Source organism: Macrobrachium rosenbergii, chromosome 2 (genome assembly GCF_040412425.1).
Source record: "Macrobrachium rosenbergii isolate ZJJX-2024 chromosome 2, ASM4041242v1, whole genome shotgun sequence".
Taxonomy (NCBI): Eukaryota; Metazoa; Arthropoda; class Malacostraca; order Decapoda; family Palaemonidae; genus Macrobrachium; species Macrobrachium rosenbergii.
Window position 1 is genome coordinate 40462810 of NC_089742.1, and position 19970 is coordinate 40482779.

The 19970-nt window shown below is 38.4% G+C and overlaps 1 protein-coding gene across 1 annotated transcript in view; it reads left to right on the plus strand.

Annotated features, from left to right (window-relative positions):
• The window catches only part of LOC136842861 (transcription initiation factor TFIID subunit 6-like), a 41492-nt gene extending 23501 nt beyond the window's left edge, over positions 1-17991 (plus strand). Inside the window, exons 6-11 of the mRNA XM_067110745.1 lie at positions 10403-10637; positions 10801-10943; positions 11461-11659; positions 13840-13973; positions 15948-16005; positions 16037-17991. Of these exons, the coding sequence (XP_066966846.1) occupies positions 10403-10637; positions 10801-10943; positions 11461-11659; positions 13840-13973; positions 15948-16005; positions 16037-16233 (966 nt within the window). The 3' untranslated portion in view covers positions 16234-17991. The remainder of the gene's footprint in view (positions 1-10402; positions 10638-10800; positions 10944-11460; positions 11660-13839; positions 13974-15947; positions 16006-16036) is intronic.
• Positions 17992-19970: the final 1979 nt, after the last annotated feature.

Genomic DNA, 19970 nt, shown 5'->3' on the forward strand with positions numbered 1-19970 from the left:
TGTTCCAAAATGGAAGTTTTTGATTTTGTGTTCTTGACTGATGTTGTCACCTAGGGAAGAGTACACAAACCTGAGTTTGTCTGTAAGTATTAAGAAATGGCGACTGTTTATTTTGTTTATTTTTTCAGATTTATTATAAGTTAATTTTGTATATTCCTTTTTTATGATTTACCTTTTTCAGCAGAGTCCCAGATGAATAGTCAATATTCAGAATTTCTATAGTAACCATGCAATGAATTCAGTGACAGGTCAGGGGAGGTTGGGTAGGTGTTTTAGGACATTATAGGCACTCAGCCTAACCCAAAACACCTAACCTGTCCCAACAGTTAATTCTAGCTGGTGGGGCTACGCCCCAGGCCCCCTCAGAGTTCCACCTTCACATACTTACACATTTTAGGACAATATAAACAACTTTTCTACTATAACTTTTCCTAAATTAAACGCAAAAAATGATAATGGTGCTGTTTGACCTCAAATTATGCTATCCTACCCAGAGTGTGCCATTATGTCCTCTGAATTCTAGCTTATATCTGTTACAATTATATTAAGCAATATGAGTGGCTTGCCACTAGTTGAGTGTTAATAGAGTATTTATCACGTAACCCATAATTACATATTGTCACATGCTAATGGTATCATATCACACTGGCTGACAAAGGTTAGGTTGGTGTTTATGGTTAGCTTGCCTCTATTGAGTTCTCTAGCATTGGCTGGCCACAGAACTAGAAAGGAATAGCCTAGCTAGGCCATTTGCTTTGCCCACAACTTAGCAAGGCCATTGCTTTGCTAGCCCAGCTAGGCCATGGTTTTGCATGGCCCAGGGCCATTAACTGCCCTAGCCCAGCTAGGTCATGGCTGCATGGCCTAGCTAGGCCATGATTTTGCTGATTACCTTACTTCACACAACCAAATATGGCCTAAAAAGTGTTCTACTACTACTGTAAAACTAAATAGTGACTACATAAAACAATATACATACCTGCATCATTAATTCCTTCTACATGTGGAAACGCTTCTTGAAGTTCCTCACTATCTCGCCATACAAGTACTTTTTAAGGGTTTTCTTGTTGTAGGAAGGATCATTGGATTCCACAGAGTTGGTGGCGATCTCACTTTTGCAATAAGGCTCTCCTCAATCTCAAATTTCATTGCACAGGCATGGTGATGTTCTTGACGATGCTCTGTAGCTGCAACTGCGTGAACGTCGCCGCCGAACGAATGTAAACAAATGCTGGCGATTTCTACCCAGCAGTGATGGGTATCTGTGGTCGGGTTTTGCTGGACGTGCTGAGCGTTTGTTCAGCAAATGCTGGAAACGAGTGAACCGTGCTGCGTGAAAATTGCCCGATGTAATAGCCGCTTGAGTGTGACGTAAAACAGGATTTGGGAGGTGGACGGATTGAGCTTCAGTGTGAAACAATATTACGCAACACTGTTATGGTAATAATGAATCGAAGGAGGTGCCAATACTTCTTTATGTTATGGGGTTCACTAATGGCAACTTTTATACTGACCTGAAAGTCATACCAGCTTGCCAGATCACGTCTTTCAGCCATCAGTAATGCTTGTGACTCAAAGGGAAAGTACTGCATCTCTCTCTCACATGAGTCTTTTGTAAATTTATATTGTTTTGTTTTTGTCTTTTACGATAGTATGTTGGTTGTAAATGTAATTTTACAAAAGAAAATTGCAAAAGAAATATTAGAAAAAGCATGTAAAAGTAAAAAAAGTTACTGAATCTTCCGTCATAAAATTTATGTGAATATTTTTCAACGAATATGGAAAAAATATGTACTGCTTTTATTTTTATCTGTTTTGATATTTGTATGAGCAGTAATAATTTTACCAAGTACAATAAGTTTATTTATTAGAAAAAACATATATAAGTTGGTAAGTTTACGATTGTCTTGTAAATGAGGCCCCACAAAGGGATTGTAAATGAATCATTTTCAATTTCGTAGAAGGTATGGAAAATTTTTAGAATTTTTATTTATACAGTGTAAATGTCGTGTCATTCTCTTTCCATTGATGTGATTTTTTTTTATTTGCCGACTCAAAGTTTCCTTGGTCTGGGGTGCTGAAACATTGATAAATTATGCTGTCCCTTAAGGGGTTAAGAAAAAATAGCTAAATTAATTTCACAACAAGATTTATTTCAGTATATTTCAACTTAAAAACACTTGCAAAATGAAAAATAACCTTGTCCATATAAAATAAAGTACCTAGAGATTCATGTCGCTAACTAGAAGCATGAAAGTCCTCTTGAACTGAGTTAAATACAGTGAATAAACTTACTGCATAATACATTTCCAAAACCAAAACATTTGGTCACGGCATGATTGCAATTTATAATCACAAAAGCAATATAAGAATATACAGTACAGGCAGCCCTCGGTTAGCCAAGGGGGGCTTTCGGTGCTGCGATTCGGTTTATGGGGCTTGTCTAGCGACAAAATCGGCAATTTCGGCGCGAAAATCACAGATTTCCACTTATCGGTCTGATAATTGGGTAGTGGCGCCGATACATACCTAACAGAGGCGCCGATAACCGAAAATCAGCGCTTTTCGGCGCCGATAACCCCCGAAAATCGCCGGAAAAGTGCTGAAATTGCCGATTTTCGGTTAGCGGCGATTTTCGGTTATCATCACACCCTCAGAAATGGAACCCCTCCGATAACCGAGGACTGCCTGTATACAATATTATTGGATACAGTGAAGTAAAGCATAACATTTTAAAAGATCTGTGGAAAAGATGCATATACATTATGTTGATGTTTGTATAATACAATATTATTGTGTGAGTATACAATATAATGTAGGCTAGGCTACTGTATATGTATACAATATACCATAGTGTAGGCTAAGTTAATTCTTGTTTGTTATTCAATTTATTTTTGCAGTGGATTACCATAAGTCACTCTGCATGAACCTCCAGAATTAGCTGATATTAATAATTACTATACCGTGTATGTGTAGAGTATACTTTATGGTGTAGTCTAGGCTACCATATATGTATACATGGTACTGAATGTCCTAATGTAGGCTAGGCTGTATTTGAGATACGTTTTTTCCAACAAATGATGAGTTTTTTGGAACCTAACCCCATCGTAAGTAGGATAATACCTGTATAAGAATTTTTAGAGTTTTTTTTTCGTGTTTGAACTATCAAAATAGGCAGTTCTAAGTGTTTTTAGAAGGGGTTTAAGTATTCATGGATTTTAGCTATTCGCAGGGGGTTGTGGTACGCATCCCCCACAAATACAATACATGGGTTTCCTGTACTCTGTTTACTTCAAAGAATTAATTAAACATCTTTTTATTACACTTGCCTTTGCAGAGAACTGAAAAAGTGTAAGGGCAGAACGTAGTAAGGAGAGAAATTGTGCTTTTCTTTTGGTTGCGCGGGGCTTTTGGAAGAATTGATGTTCTTGACAGCTGAGGCTCAGCTCCGAATGCCCAGGAGCGCTCACCAGCTCCTGATCATCTGGCCTACCTCCCGCACCCAGTTTTTCCTGGGCGCATAACCTCTAATTTTAATTGCTCCCGCCTGGCTCCCTCACTTTCTTCCCCATGCCATTGCTGTCTTAGGTCTTGCTAACAGAAGTTAACCTTGTAATGGTGAAGTGTTGTGCAGTGGAGGAGACATTTACTCGTCCTCCGATGCTCCTCGACAGAAAGCCCCTGTCACTCTCTCTTAAACCTGGGAGGAGGCATACTGGAAGTCCAAGGGAGGTTGGGTGGTTATACAAGGGTAGTCGCACCCTCAGTCAAGGCTGTTGCCAGTCCCAGGTATCAACAGACAGCCACTGAAAAGGTGTTTTACTGGATGTGTAGTGGAGGATGTGACTATCCAGCCCTATCGGAGCTCCTAAACCTGGTCCCTGTCAGACCCCTAAACCTGGGAGGAGGCATACTGTCGGTCCATGGGAGTCTGAAGGGTTTTTTTGCCCACGTATAGTTGCTCTTTCAGCCGAACGTGTTACTATTTCTCAGGTATCAGTGGATAATCACTGGAAAGGTGTACACCTTATCTTCCAGTGGATTAGACTCTGAGTCTGAAGGGCGCAGCTGGTGTTTCCAGGATTCTTCCAGGCCATTGAAAAGGCTCGCGATGGAGGATCAGGCTCCTTCGATCCCTTGTAAGAGTCATAGGGACCAAGAGCCCTCTTGTAGTTTTTGGGACAACTGAGAACTCCCAGTGGATACCAAGCTCCCATTGGCTCCAAAGCTCCCAATGGCCTCTAAACGCCAAGTGGATCCCAGACATCCATAGGGAGCAGATCGCCCATGGGATCCAAGCACCCAGTGGGATCCAAGCATGCAGAGGGATCTGATGGATCCAAGCATCCAGTGGGATCTGATGGATCCAAGTGTCCAGTGGGATCCGATGGATCCAGGTGTCTGGTGGGATACAATGGATCCAAGTGTCCGGTGGGACCCGATGGATCCATGCACCCAGTGGGATCTGAAGGATCCAAGTATACAGTGGGATCCGAGGGATCCAAGTGTACAGGGGGATCCGAGGGATCCAAGCGTCCAGTGAGATCCGAGAGATCAGTGGTGTCCGAGCGCCCAATGGGATCTGATGGATCCAAGTATCCAGTGGGATCTGATGGATCCAAGTGTCCAGTGGGAACTGATGGATCCAGGTGTCCAGTGGGATCTGATGGATCCAAGTGTCTATTGGGATCCGATGGATCCAAGCACCTAGTGGGATCTGAGGGATCCAAGTGTACGGTGGGATCCAAGGGATCCAAGCGTGTAGTGGGATCTAAGGGATCCGAGTGCCAACCTGCTGTGTCTGGCTCCAGTTCCTCTGGTTCAGCGCCTGAATTTTAAGAACACGCTGTTGTCCTGTCTTGTTCACCAGTTCCCATTGAACAGGGACCTAGCCTACCTCTGGACAAGACTTCTGGGTCAGAGTTGTTGAGGTGCTGAAGGAAGCTCCCTCTCTTGCATTATTTCCTAGTCATCCAAGTATCTGTCAAGGTTGGAAACTTGGCTTTCGTTTAGAAGGAGCAAGACAAGTGTCTTTTGTCTTCCCTCACTCTAGTGCCTCATCAGGTCTAGACTTTCTTGTCAACATTGTTGGAAGTCCTAATTTTCTGGACTGACATCAGGAGCACTGGCCAGAGTCCTGTCAACTTTCAGTCGCATCTCTCAGATTTTCGAGTTTTTCCATCTGCCAAGAATCTCTGCTTTCAGACAGTCCAAGAGTTTTGCCCTCTTTCCCCCCTCTGTGCCCAGATATTAGTAAATAAATAAGTATATCTTAGTTTAACCAGACCACTGAGCTGATTAACAGCTCTCCTAGGGCTGGCCTGAAGGATTAGATTTATTTTACGTGATAAGAACCAACTTGCACTTCAGCAATGGGACCTACAGCTTATTGTGGAATCCTAACTACATTATGGCGAGAAGTGAATTTACCAGAAATGAATTCTTAATTCTTTTTATTAGCCTGGTAGGAGAGTTGAACGCTGGGCCAACAGCGCCAGGCGATGAGCTCTATCCAACCCTCCAGCCAAGAACTCCAGATATTAGGAGTGAGCTCACTCTAGCTGTGGTGCTCACAAGTCGCTACAGTGACCTCTTTATAGCGCATCCTCGCTTTTCCTTCAGTCTAAGGTTTTAATGAAGACTGAACACCGTAGTTTCCTCTTGGCTTCACTTGCTGATGATTTACATGTTAACAGTTACTGTTCTCTACTTCATGTCGCATTTAAAGCTACTTCTTCACGTGTCTTCTTGCAGTTTCATTCTTGTTAAATGACCTTTTCCTGTAAGGTGCATAAATTCCCATTTACCTGACCCTTTTTGAGCTCCCAGCCACTCCAGCACCTGACACTTGCTCTAGAGCACTTGTCGTTATATCTCTAGCACTCAGCGGCCACCTCTGTACACCTGGCATAACTTCATGGGGCCCAGGTTCTTCTAGTTATGGAATTTTTTAAGCCGTTATAACTTCAGAATTTTTCTCTGCTTACAGTTCTGCACATCTTTGTTCTGTACGAGGGTATTGTCGAGTCCACGCTAAGCGTTATCAAGTTCAGTTTTTGTCGAATCTGCATGAATTTCAAGGTTTTCACTTGGCTGTCATAAAGTCCGCAGAGTTAGCAGCAAGTTCGCATGGTTGTCTGTGATTCTGCTCATTCTTCTCCCTAGTTTGCTCTTTTAGCTGCGAGTCTACATGATCATAAATGTGAGGCATGCCCACAGTGGATAGAGGACAAACCAGACTGCCTCTTCCTTCAGTCTTCATGGCTATTGAATGGATTTAGGAGATGCAGGAAGCATCCTTCCTTGTCCTTGCCAGATGTCTGCCTCCTGACAGCACAAGTTTCCTCTGGCGTGCTTGTTCCTCTTGTATTTAAATACTTATACTGTAGTTGTCCGAACTTAGTCCTATGGAAAGGAAGTTCCTTCATTCGTGAACTTGGTCCTGGATTTCTTTTCAACGCTTTGGTTATGGGTTGGAGAGCCTTCTTAGGGAACCGGGTCCCGGAAAGACGGATCCTTCACTTCCTTCCTCAGCTGAAGTTTTCTTCACACAACAGCAACAGTTTTTACATAGTGCACTCCTAGATTGTGGTAACCATTCAGGCTAGACTGCAGTTCTGTTTTACGTAAGCAAGGCTCTACCTCATGTCTCCCCACCTCTGTAGGAAGAGCCCTGTTTCTGTGGACAGATCAATCAGGTCTCCTAGTCACTTGATCAGTTCACAGAGCTGAAGCCCCATCAGACTCACTGAGATGTCAGTAGATCACGATCCTGGCTGCTGGGACTAGAATCTAGGGAACAGACCTGTTCTGGACCTGTTTTGCCCCTTCAAGGAATCTTTGTTTTCCTCCTTTTGTGGTCCATACCATCTCTATAGCATATGCGACAGACCCCATGCAATAAACATCCGTTGGACCACCTCTCTTCACGCCCTTCGTCACGGTCAAGGGAGGCACAATCTTGCTTAATTCCAGTTACGTTTGTCCACAGAATCCCTATTCTGGCCCGCATCATGGTCCCTGAACCTGCTCGGTTGTGGGCGGACTCTACAGGATCCTCCCCCACTGTCTTCTCAGACAACCCTGCTTCAAGAGATTTACCAAGGTAGTCAGATCTTTCCCCGACAGACTCCAGATTCTCCAGAGGATTATCAATTGAAGATCTTTTTAGACATAGTGCAGAGACCATTGCAAGACGTGGAAGTCAGTCTTCTCTCGTCTTCCAGACCTGGGGATTGACTTTCCAAATCTAGTATCTCAGGTTCTACTTCTCCTCTGCGAGATGTCGATGTTCCTTTTGCAAGCACCCCGCTAAGGGGTATCAAACTATGCATAACTCCTGTATAAGCATGGAGATCTAGTTCGTTGGCATCCCTATCTTAATTTCCTTTGCAGTTCCTGACATGCCCAAGCAAGGAAGGAGGAGACATGGTTTGCTCCTTTCTCCTTGGATTTTAGTCAAGGACAAGGATCCAAGGACCCATCCAAGACCTTGATCCATTTTCTTTCTCCCTTAGGAATTTACGGAAATCTGTGTCTTCCAGGAGCGCCAGACAACACCTGAGCTCATAGCTCGTCTGGCACCCTGCTCTCCTGGCGCAACAACAGCCCAGCACCAGATTTTGGCTATGATAGCTTTTTGTTTGAGTGCCCAGAGCGCCTACTAGCTCTGGAGGAAGACAAAAGTTTTTATCCAGCTTGAATGTTCAGGTTCAAATGCCATCCAGAACCTATGGTGTAATGGCAAACTACTTTCTTCCTCTGGGATTAGAACTCCTGGTGGTAACTGCAACCTGATGCCAGCACGCCAGCACAGAAGCGCCTCACTGCTCTGAGGAGAAATAGAGAGCTGCCCAGCTGATGGTATGGTATTGCCTAAAAGCCGGGAAGTCCCAGGCCATCCATAACTGGGAGTTGAAGAGCTCATTCTGGTTCTATGATTTAGAACATCTTGTCCTTTATCCTAATGGACTTTATCTTCAGAGACTTGCTCAGATTTAGGAGAAGCATTTGTCTCCTTCTGGTGAGAGCTAAAGATGTCAGAATGGCCTCTACCTCATCAGCTTTCAAACACTACGTATCCCTTGCATCCATTCGACAATCAGCCTACTGGTAGTATGATCGTTCTTCGTTTCCCATAATTTTGAGGGAGTTTAAACAGTGTTTAAAATTTTGGCAGTACCTTGCAATTTTAAGTTACTGGCATGGTATCATGGAAGGAAGCATAGGATTTTCTCCTACTGCCTCTTCGCCTTGTAGTGAAATGTCGAATTTCGGTTACAATGTAACTGGAGTAGATGGATTGTGGTTTTACTTCAGTGTAGGTGACAACATAATAAGGTTTTTTTATTATGGTACTGTGCCCAGGCCAAGGGCACCTTTAAAGTTCGGCTAGCCATCAGATAATTCCTTGACTGCATAACTTCCACTGATGCTTTGGTAGCGATCGGAGTACTTCTCCACTACAAAACTCCCTCTTTAGTAGAGGTAACCCTCGGCTCTACCGCTGCGCCACTACAAGTTAAGTTGAGCACCAACTAGAGGCAGTTTATACTGCAGGCTCTGTTAACTAACAAGGAAGGATAATCATTGTTTTCATTGCTAGCAACTTTCTGTTTCTAACTACTGCATGACTTGTGTTTTGCGGTAGACTGAGTGTCCAGTGCATCCCACCTCCGTCAATGGGATTCAGCTATGTAATTATTTGGTACATTTATATAAAAATGACGTTTTTATAATAAAAAAAAAATTTTATTTGTACTTACCAAGTAATTACATGATCGGAACCCTCCCTCCTCCCCTCTGATGGACATAAGCATAAACAGACTGAGGATTATCTGCTAAGCCGTTCCTAACTCTCTCATTAGGGGGCAAGACTAGTCACCTTACACAGAAACATCAGTGTCGCTACCATGAAATTTGAATTCAAGCTGCTGCGAATAAATGGAACTAATAGCTATGTAATTACTTGGTAAGTATATATAAAACTTTATTTTATTATGAAAATGTCATACTTTTTCCATCAAATAGAGCAATCCTGAAAAAGTTTTTTACTAAATTTCAGAATTTTATTTGTGCATGCTTGAAGTGATTACTGTGTGAGAAACAATGTACTGTACAGTATAATTGCAGTTTATGTCCAGCATATTGCTACATATTTGCACAGATTACTTTATATGGTAAAATTGTTGTTGTTGGATATGGTAAAAATGTTGTTGGTTAGTAGGTGGCAGTTGTGTAATGGATACCATTCCAGTGAGTAGATTGTTATGAACAGTATCAGCCTTCAGTATTCTGTCATGTTATTATCATGTAAACAAGTCAGGTTTACCCATTCGGTATATTATGGGTAAAACAAAGTAGCTTAAGAACTGGACCACTTGTTTTGCATCTCAGAGTGCTAGTATAATGGATTTGTGTTTGAATGAAGGGTGAAAAGGAAGCTAGGCAAAGATAACCCTTTGAAAGTCGTACAACATCCTTAAAAAAAATTTGTGGCAAAATCCAGATCATCATTTTGACACTAAACATTTACTATTTTTCATTTTAGAACATGTATCGCAAGAAAACATAAGTATTCAACTGATATTAGTAAAAAAGATATTAGCATGCCCATCCCATTCCTTATAAGTTATATAGGACAGGGATCCTTTCAACTAATAGAATGAAAGTCTCAACAAATATCTCACATTTGTTTAGCCAATACAGAAGTTTTTTATTTCTTTTTGCAATGATAAGTAAATATACATGCCAGAAAATTAGATGGAGTGACATAAAATTGCTGGCTGTAGAACACCCAAATTCCCACAATAGAATTCTATCGAGAAGGAAGATTCAAGGTTGACCTGTAGGTAGATGGAATTAAGGTCATATGAATGACTAAATACTTATACCATTTCTGTATTCTAATGAAGTGGTTTGTTTGTTTTTGGAAAATGTAATTTGTTCTTCCTAACAATGCAAAAAGGCTGTTCAGTGGTATAATTTGTGTGTTGAGGCAATATATTTTCTTTAATCATTATTATGTGCAGTTTGCAAATACTGCTAGAGGTAGTTCACTACATACAAACTTTCAAAGATACAAATTTCCATGTCCACACGATATGTTGGATATAGAATATTTCATGTATTTCTTTGCCATTTTTTCAAGGAAGATTACAGATTTTTGTTAATGTAAATTTAAAAAACGTACAGAGACCAAATTGTCTGCATAGCAAGCTTTATTACCATACAGTGCTATATGCAGTATGCTAAATGCAAAGCTGGATGCCTAGGGTATCTTTGTTGACTCATAAAAAAGTTGAACTTACAGACAAGCTTTCAGAATGAAACTTGTTTGTATGTAGATGACTATCTGTACTGTAAGCAGATATACAATTCAATAAGAAAATTTTTTTTTCAGATGCATGAATTGGTTCCATCTGTGATGACTTGCATTGTAAGTCGACAATTGTGCATGAAACCTGACATGGATAACCACTGGGCCTTGAGGGACTTTGCTGCTCGCCTTATATCGCAGATATGCAAGAATTATAATACAACCACAAATGGTTTACAAACTCGTATCACTAGGGTTTTTTCACGATGCTTGAAAACTGACAGAACAGCACTTTCCTCAGTTTATGGTGCAATTGCAGGTTAGTAGTTCTAAATTTGGACCTATTTGACTGTACTATATACTAAGGATTTTTTTTTTTTTTTTTTTTTTTCCAAGATTAGATATGAGTTCAAAATTTTTCATTTTCAAGAAGATGCACCATTGATATATATTGAGTGTCATTTGATCATTTTTATTTACAGGTCTCTCTGAGCTTGGTCCTGAAGTAACCAAAGTGTTTGTTTTACCAAAGTTGCGTGCCTTGAGTGACAAAATTGAACAGTGTATGGAAGGTACAAATGCTTATGATAAAAATGCTGCTGCTCACATCAAAGGCCTTCTGTTGGTAAGAATAGTGACTATGCAAAACAAATTTTTTAATTGTAGCTGCCTACAGTACCATTATCGTATGTGTTATTTCTTATCATAGAAATGCCATTAATGTATGTATATTTTTATTGTTGTTCACCCTGAGTATTACACTCATCTTACAGTTGGGTCTCATGGTAATGAAAAATAATTTTTGGAGATATTCTGTACCACATTATGTAATTTTGTTGTAAAATGGTCAGATAGTTTATTCACAGAGTACAGGTACAGTACTTGTTTTTGTAATGTTATCATGCATCCACATCAGCTTGGTACTAGTCCTTTGAGAAGCAAAGCTTTAGCATTTGCTTTGTGGATTCATTATTATTACTTTATTCTGTTTGATGAGTAACTCAGTAGGATTTTTCAGTTATTTACATGTTACTGTGTTGTTTTTTATCATCTTACAAATGGGTGTAATCCCTCACACATGTAGCAAATAGCTACTTTTATTGCATTTTTGTACTAATATTACTTGGTTTTACTCCTTTTAGAAAACTGTAGCTCCTGTTTTGAAGACTTTACGAAGTCCTCCAGATGTAGTGGCTGACTATAAAATGGAATTTGGGTACCTGGGCCCCCAATTACAAATGGCTGTAGTAAAAGCCCGTCAAGCACCACCTCCACCAACAACAGCTCTTACAACTCCGATCAGATCTATTACTCCTACTACAACTCGTATTATTCAGCAAGGTATGATTAGTTTCTTGCACATTGTGAGCGTTTTAATTCTGGATAGGTAGCATATGAGATTATTCATTCATTGGCTAGCTGATTGACCCAAAGTAATGGGTCCCAGGAACATTTCAAGAGTTAAGTCCCAGGTGTGTCAAGTGTAAATACAAACCTTTTTTCTGGAAGATTTGTTGCAAGCTTGAATGACTGTGAAACCATCGAGATTTTTGTTATTAGTAGTTTTAAAATTTCAGTCGACTGCTGCGAGACTGGTTGGAATCCATTTCAGCATTGAGAACCAGTTGGCAGTGTTTTGACTTATTTGTAGGTTTTGATTGAATGCTTCATTTGGTATCATTCATTTTTTTGTTTGCATATTGGTGTTTTTTTTTTTCTTGGTTAAACAATGGTGTTTATTTCTTAATCTTTTTACTAGTGTCAAGTTAGTTGGTAGCTGTTATATGTACATTAGTCTATATGCAAGTTAAAATCCTTTTTTACACATTCTTTTGATCATTGTTTTGCTGATGATAAAATAGTAAAGAGAACAGATTTTTGTTAATTAATGGTAGGAATCCAGTAAGCCAATACATCCTGGTAACTGTTGTGGAAATCTTGTCTTTTTCCCAGTTGGATCCAAGGAACTTGTGATTGATATGTTCTCCTTTGCTGAGATCTGTTGATACAAATGTTCTAAGAAGCCTTTCTCGTCCCAACTTTGGTATCAAGTTAACCAGTAAACATCTTGGCCTTGCCCTTAAGGTACAAATGTGTCAAATTTAATTTTTTAAAAATTTCATCACACAAACTGGGGAGCTAATCAAACTTGATATTACAGTATATTCAACTGCTATGTTTATTCTAAACTATGGATGTCATTTGTACAGTTCCGCTTCAGATACAACTTTGAAAAGTCTGAATCCAGTTCAGGGTTTTAAATCTTTCCCAAACTTTTCTATCTAAGTTGAAAGTAGTGAACTACTTTTTAATTCTTCATTATTGCACTTGACAGTAAAAATACAGGCAAGTAATTCTCCTGAAAAAACTTTTTGATCAAATATATTTATAAATAATCACTCACCACCTTCCCAATTATAGCAAGTAGACTATTTGAGTCTACAAATATTAGTATACAATTTCTTCCAGTAACAAAACTCCTTCCTCCTTGGATTATGCACAAGCTGTGAACTTGTACATACATAAGATACTTACTTTAGAAAACTATGCATATATCCCAGAACATTTTAAAGATGTAATCCAAATCACCCAGTAAAACACCCATTTTCCTTGCCTAACAATACTTCTGTTTTTCACAAAAGAATTTTGTGCCTTCAGATCAGCCTTAAAATTACTAAAGATATGCCACCACAAAAATATGTAATTTTCAGCAACTAGCAGTGCTGAAGAAACCCTTAAAAATTCTAATAAAAAATACCCTTGCACAACAAATTAAATTTTCTCATCACAGGTTATGCGAAGATGGTAAAAATGTAGAAACATGGATTGCTGCCCAGATAGTCATTAAAGGAAATGAAAAAGCTGATAAAGTAGCCAAAGCTGGAACTATTATAAGATCACATATAGATGATCAGATGTTAGTGATTATAAAACACCCTTAACACCCACTATAATGAGTAAATGGCAGAATAAAAAATTAAACAGATCAAACCCATTGTTGGAATATGGAATTCATCATATCGAAGAGAGTGACAAGCAAGTAATTTTGACTCATCTTAGAAATGGATACTCGTTTAACCCATGGATATTTGATGAGTAGCCAACCAGATCCAATCCCTGTGTGCATTAAATCTAGAATAACACTAACAGTTAAACATTTGCGTGTGAATTTTGAAAATATAATCAGCAATGAATGTCAAGTTTTGGAAACAAATAAAGAACTTTTATCAGATTCTCCATAATTTTTTAGGGACTGTTATTTAATAAATAAAATCAAACTTTTTGTTAGTAAGGCAAACCATACAGGTCAGCCATGTAAGAGCTGATTAATTAGCTCAGATGTCTGATTGAACTCAGCAATTAAATACATGGGCACTCTTGCAAGTTGAAAAGAACCTTTTAAAATTTGGTGAGGTTTCTAAATGTCTTCAGACATGACAAATCCTTATGGTATTTTGATATTATTCCATTTATAAAATGTGCATTTCAAATACATTATACATTACAATTTCCTTGTGCAGGTACTATGCCTGGAATGGGTGGTATAGGACCACGTACTGTAGTTGTTAACAAACCACCTACCTCTAGTTTGGCTTCACAGCAGCCAGGTCAAAAAGTCATTATCATGACCTCGCGCCCTCCAACACCAAGCCAGGTCTGTATTTTTCTTACCAGTGTTGTTTGTCTTGATTTGCAGTCAAATTATTGTTATTATTATTAATATATTACAGCAGCATAACTAGATCAGTGAATTTGGGAAGTGGAGAAATTTTTAATGATTGTGATCTTAAGAGATTGCCTTCAGAGGCTTTCCTACAAAGCTTAATTGTTTGAATTAAACGTGGAGATCATTATAAAATTAGGTTTTTACCTACAATGTATTTTTTTATTGCTTATGTATTTTAGTTTGACCTCAGTCAGTGAAGCTCTCTGTGGCTGCTAGTTTTTTCATTCTTTATACATTTTCATGTTTCAAATATTGTGTAATTGTTTTGTTTTATGATTTGTGGCGATGTGCGTTTTAATAGGACTTGTGAGTTTTTCATCTTTTTCTGTTTTTAAAGTAATAAAAATATGACTAACTGATAAAAGATCAGTAACAGTCTTAGAAAGCTAAAAGTATTATGTTAGGCAGTCCATTATTAATAATAGTTGAGTAAAAGAATACATACAGGTATTTAGGTATTATAACTGAAAAAAATGCACTTGAAAGTGCATGCTAATAAAACTGCAATCAGTAATATGCACTCTACCTTTTCACTGAGGGAGGCCCTACAGAGTACCACTTGAAGTGTGCTGGGAGTACTGAAGATTCTTTGCAGTGACCTTTTGACTCGCAGCTGCATTGCTTTTCCTCTGTTATTTTTCATCTATTATCAGCTGTATTTAAGTACTTCTCATCTAGCTGTCCAATTTCTCTAGCAGTACCATGCTCCATTGTAAGGACATTTTAAAGTCATTTTAGGGCAAAGCCTCTTGGGTAAGCCTTTCAAGAGTCTTGAGATGTTCTGTCTCTGGTTTTGGTAAAGTAAGAACTGCATATTTCTTGTCCAAAAGGACTTACTGAGGATGCTCATCAGTGCAAAAGACAGAATAAATAAACAAAGTCAGAAATAAGATAACTTCAAAACTTCAAAAATCCAGGTGCTTTTACAGTTGTCCCATATTGCTGGACTATATGAAAACAACTTCAGGAAATAGTTATTGGTATACACTACAGTATATATATTATATTTTGGTTATGATTAAGCAAGTTGCTCACTGTAGTATTCTTTGTTGATTGAGGTGTCATAGTGGCTTGAAAGGCATTCATCTGCCCAGTAATCTGTGCATTAAGATCAAATTCAGGAAAAGAAAAACAAGAAAGATCAAGAAATCCAACAATATACACAGAGCATATTCCAATGGACAAAGCACCGAGCTCAAATACGGGGCCAGCTCTCAAAAATAATCACTGACAGAACAAAGCCAAGCCTCTACAGCGTAGTTGTAAGCAGGAATACAAAACCAAAACCACAAGGATGATGTCTACTTCATGGTAACCAGTGTAGCACAATTGGATAAATTATCAACAATAAATTATCCCTTTTCTGATAGAAAATTGATAAAATGGACAAATGAATTTCCATATTGTATCTATTCCTAGAAAGCAGCAAGTTTGTAGGAAAAGCATGGTGCCAATCAGAAGAATTTGGTAGTTTCATCTCCTGTAAAAGTCAAGCTTATGGAAAGCACAATGGAAGCTTTAGAGAGTTGGTTGTTCTAGTCACAGTACATATATTAGAAACCTGATGTATTGGTGAATTCCAATAGGAACTGTAAGAACAAATCAAATTGTCAGATGATTACTGTATAGTAGATTACTGGCTTCAAAGAAAAGTCACATTATAATACCCTGGTTTGCTTGTTACAAATTATGAGAATTATGGGTGTCTTACAGTCATAGCACAGGGAATGTGTTCCTGAAGGGTATGTTTCGATCATTTGATAAGCCACAGAAGTAAGTGAGTAGGAGACTGCCATAGATAATGAGTCTTGTTGAAATGCATTATTGTATGAGCTGAAAGTTTTATTCATAAGATATTGTATTCTATTGGCTTGAGTTTATGTGCTATTTTCATTTCTTCAGAGTGTGACGACAGAAACAATGGGAGGAGTTGTGAAGACTGCGGTCGTCAATGCTGGGGCTTGGCAAGCTCTGTGCCCATAACCAATACTGTGAACTCCTAGTCTTTCCTGCAGGGCCCATAGCAACTTCTTTATCACAAGCAGCATTAGCTTCCTCTGCCATTTCACAGGCTGCTGCTCAGAAACCAACAAAATACGTGGTCGTTACAGGATCAAATGGTGCCATCAAAACAGAAATAAAGGAGGAAGCAGAGCCCAGTCCACAGCAACCTACCGACCTCACTTAGTTGTGTATAAGATATTGGTATTTCTACTGTAGATATGTATATACTTGTGTAAAGGTTTAATATTGTGTTATGATATGTAGATATTTATTTATGTGCAGATAGAATGTTTACTTTCCATTTTTTGAATAATTTTCAGATACAGTATTTTACCGTCTTGTTTTTTTTTTTAACCTGAAAATTACTGTACTCTAGTTCAAATGATGTGGCATTATTAAAGATAGACTAATGCATCTCTTTTCATATATGAAAAATATTTTTTTTATATTACAAAGTTTACCTTATAACCCCAGTGAAGTTGATGCACTTAGCAGAAAGGATTTTGGAATTTTTATACATGTTCTCTGACAATGAGTACCAGAATTTATCGGTCACATTAGCAGTATCTTGCCGTGATTGTTTGGCTAAAACCAAGGTTACTGCTTTTGTTTACAGTGATGTTTCCTTTACATTCATTCATATAATAGCAGGCAGAATATTTAATTTTGTCTTAACATACCAGTTACCATTATTGTATTGTAGTTCAGTACTATTCCTGTTCATGCTGTGGAGCAAAATTTCCTGGTTCTTCATCTTGTTATTAAGTATTATCTCCTAATCAGATATAGGATGCAGTGGTTACTTTATTTTTTGTGTGTATTACACACTGGAACAACTTTTTGAGTGCCTCATGTTTCTGGAGCCAGTAAGTTATGATGGATGTCTTTTATCGCAATATATTTTTAAAGTTCATAGAATGTAAAATTTCTGAACCATATGAAACTATTTATTATTTTTGATTAGGAAATTCTTTGTAATCTAATGGGCAGTTATTTTGCATGTTCCTTTGAAAATGTATGAAAGACATACTCACGCTGATAATCCTGAGTTAAAAGGCCAAAGATTGTGCATCTCGGTATTTTATTATCCACAGTGGGTATTTTTCTTTTTCGTCTTTTGAACTTCTAGCATAAATAATACAGGCTATTAAAACTACCAAAACTTGTGTGTGATACATTTTGAAAATACAGCTGATTAATTTTTTAAAATAAATAGTGTATTTGCATCACTGAAATTGTTTGTTTGAGAAACTAAATTTCATGTAGCGTGGTAAGGTATCATCCTTCAGCATCAGTTTCAGCATCTTCAGAACCCATATCGTTAGAATGAACTTCATCTTAATTAAATTTTAGTTCAATAAAACCAATTCCTGTATTGCACAAGTAATAAAGTACCCAGTATTTTTTTTCACTTTGAGCAAAGTTTCAAGAATTTTGCATACCATATTATAATTGACACCTTGCTGTGGTTCATTGTTTTATGAATGTTTTTTAAAAAGTTTTTTTTTCAGCTTTAGTACCATTTTACATTATAGTTCTTTAATGTATGTAGTTTTATGAGTAAATCTGGCACAACTAGTTCTTATTTATTATTACAGTACTACTTTTTCTTTTCAATAATCTCAATGTCATTTTGGTGTAGTCTTATCACTTTAGTATATTTAGGTTGAAAGTTATTCATATCACCCCATAAAGCTAGATTTTAACAATTACTGATAAGTACAAGTATCTGCCCAGGCACCTCTACCTAAAATGCTATATTGTTACAGTTTAGCTGTGTAATTTTGAGAGATGTTTGAAAGAGAAAATCTGAAGTGGAACAGTTTGTGTCCACAGTCTTCATTCTTCATTCATAGATTTTCACCTCATTTACTTTGTCATCATTCTATTGTAAGAAGTATATGTAAATATGATTTTGTAACAATACATTTTTTTTTACAAATTTTCTTTTCGTAACCAGTTGTTCTTTATCAGCTGATTTCCCTTATTTTGAGGCATGTTTAAACCAGACTGGAAACAAGTTTGATGTGTAAAATTTTCATTATTCTCTTATTCAGAATTACCCTGGTATTGAGATTGTGTTTGTAGTACAAACTTGTTTGTAAATTTAAGTTTGGAGAAAAGTAGGTTACAAGGTACTGCCCATTGTAGCAGTAAAATACTCTAGTTGTCAGATGCCTTAACCAGCAGTCATAAAAGCTAAACATCTGTTATGTAAGCCAAGTTCAGTAAGGGACGAGTGCACCTGAGGATAATTGTAATGGCCCACTTATCAGTAATGAAGTTGCCAGTATTCAAAACAACATAAGGTAGACAACTAGAAGGACTGCATTTATTTTACTTTTCTGACTCCAACCAAATTTATAAAATGAAGTTTGATTTTATGCCTTCTTTCAAGGAACTGCCAACATGATCACTTCCGAGATACGAGCTAGCACTCTCAGTATTTTTTGCTTTAAGAAGCGAACTGAGGTTTGAGCTACAAGCCAGTGAGCATGGGAGACGTCATCTCCCAGTGCATCTGCCATTGCCAGCATTGAGCTGCCCAAGCTGCGCGATCCCGTCCATTTCACATGGTTACCTTGCTGTGCAAGCATCTCTGCAGTATATCATAGCATTTCTCGCTGTTTCCCTGTAATTTTGGAACATTTCTTAGTTTTCACCATGGATCTTAAGAAAGTGAGTGTCAAGACCAGTGCTAAGAAGAAGAAAAGGCCGATTACCTTGGATGTGAAGAGTGAAAGCTTAGAAAAACACGATCAAGGTGTGTGTGTTATGGACCACCACTACGATCTATACCATTTTGAAGCAGAAGGAGTTGATAAAGGTTATAATGCCAGCCAGGGGCGTTAAGATTATTTCAAAGCTCTGGATCTCTGCTCATAAAGAGGTGGAGAAGTTGTTGTTGGCATGGTTGAATGAGAAGCAGCTCGTAGGAGATACCATGACAGGGAGCACCATCTGTGAGAAGGCACAAGACATCTACATGATTTGGTGCGGAAGATGCCAGGAACCAGTGTTGCCACATTTCCACACCACTGACTTCCACGATCACCTAAATTTTAGATTTATTCAACCATCGGTAAAATCTAACATGCGTCTAAAGATCATTTCCCATAAACTTCCCTTATCAAGTTAATTGCAATCACTTTTTACATTTATTAAAACAATTTTAAATAGATTTAAGTTACCTTAATTAGATGGAAACCTACAGCTGTCACTCTGATACCATCTGCATTTAACGTGTCAATCAAGACATCGCTCGATCAGCTTCTGCTGCTTCATGATTCGATGTGAACAACCATTCTGTGATGGCTCTTTATTCAGTCATTATTATATAAACATATATAAATATGCAGATGACTGAGAAGCATAAAATACAAGAAAATAAAATATCTGACCACAATAAACCCCTAAAATGAGTTTGAACATTTTTTCCACACTTGGTGTGGCAGACTGTAAAATGAAGACCCCACTTCTGCACACGATCATCTTGTGCATCAAAATTTCCACACCGGAGTCTAGATTTCCACATTTCAGCAACACTGCCAGGAACTTTGACAGACGAGGCATCAGAAGAGTCATTCAAAGCCAGTTGGGCTGGCTTGATAATTTTTAAAAGGGGACCGGCATTCACTCCGTCGTCAGGCATGGTGAGGCAGCAAGCTCCAATGTGAAGGCAGCTGAGGAGTTTGTTTAAAGTTTGCTGAACTGGTAAAAGCCAAAGGATACATCGCCCAGCAAGTCTTCCACTGTGACGAGACAGGGCTCTTCTGGAAAAAGATGCTGATGAGGACTTACGTAATGGCAGAGGAGAAGAACTTGCCAGGCCACAAACCTAAGAAGGATAGGCTAACCCTCTGCCCTGTGCGTGAATGCGAGTGGTGACTGCATAGTTAAGCTGCTACTCTTATATCACTT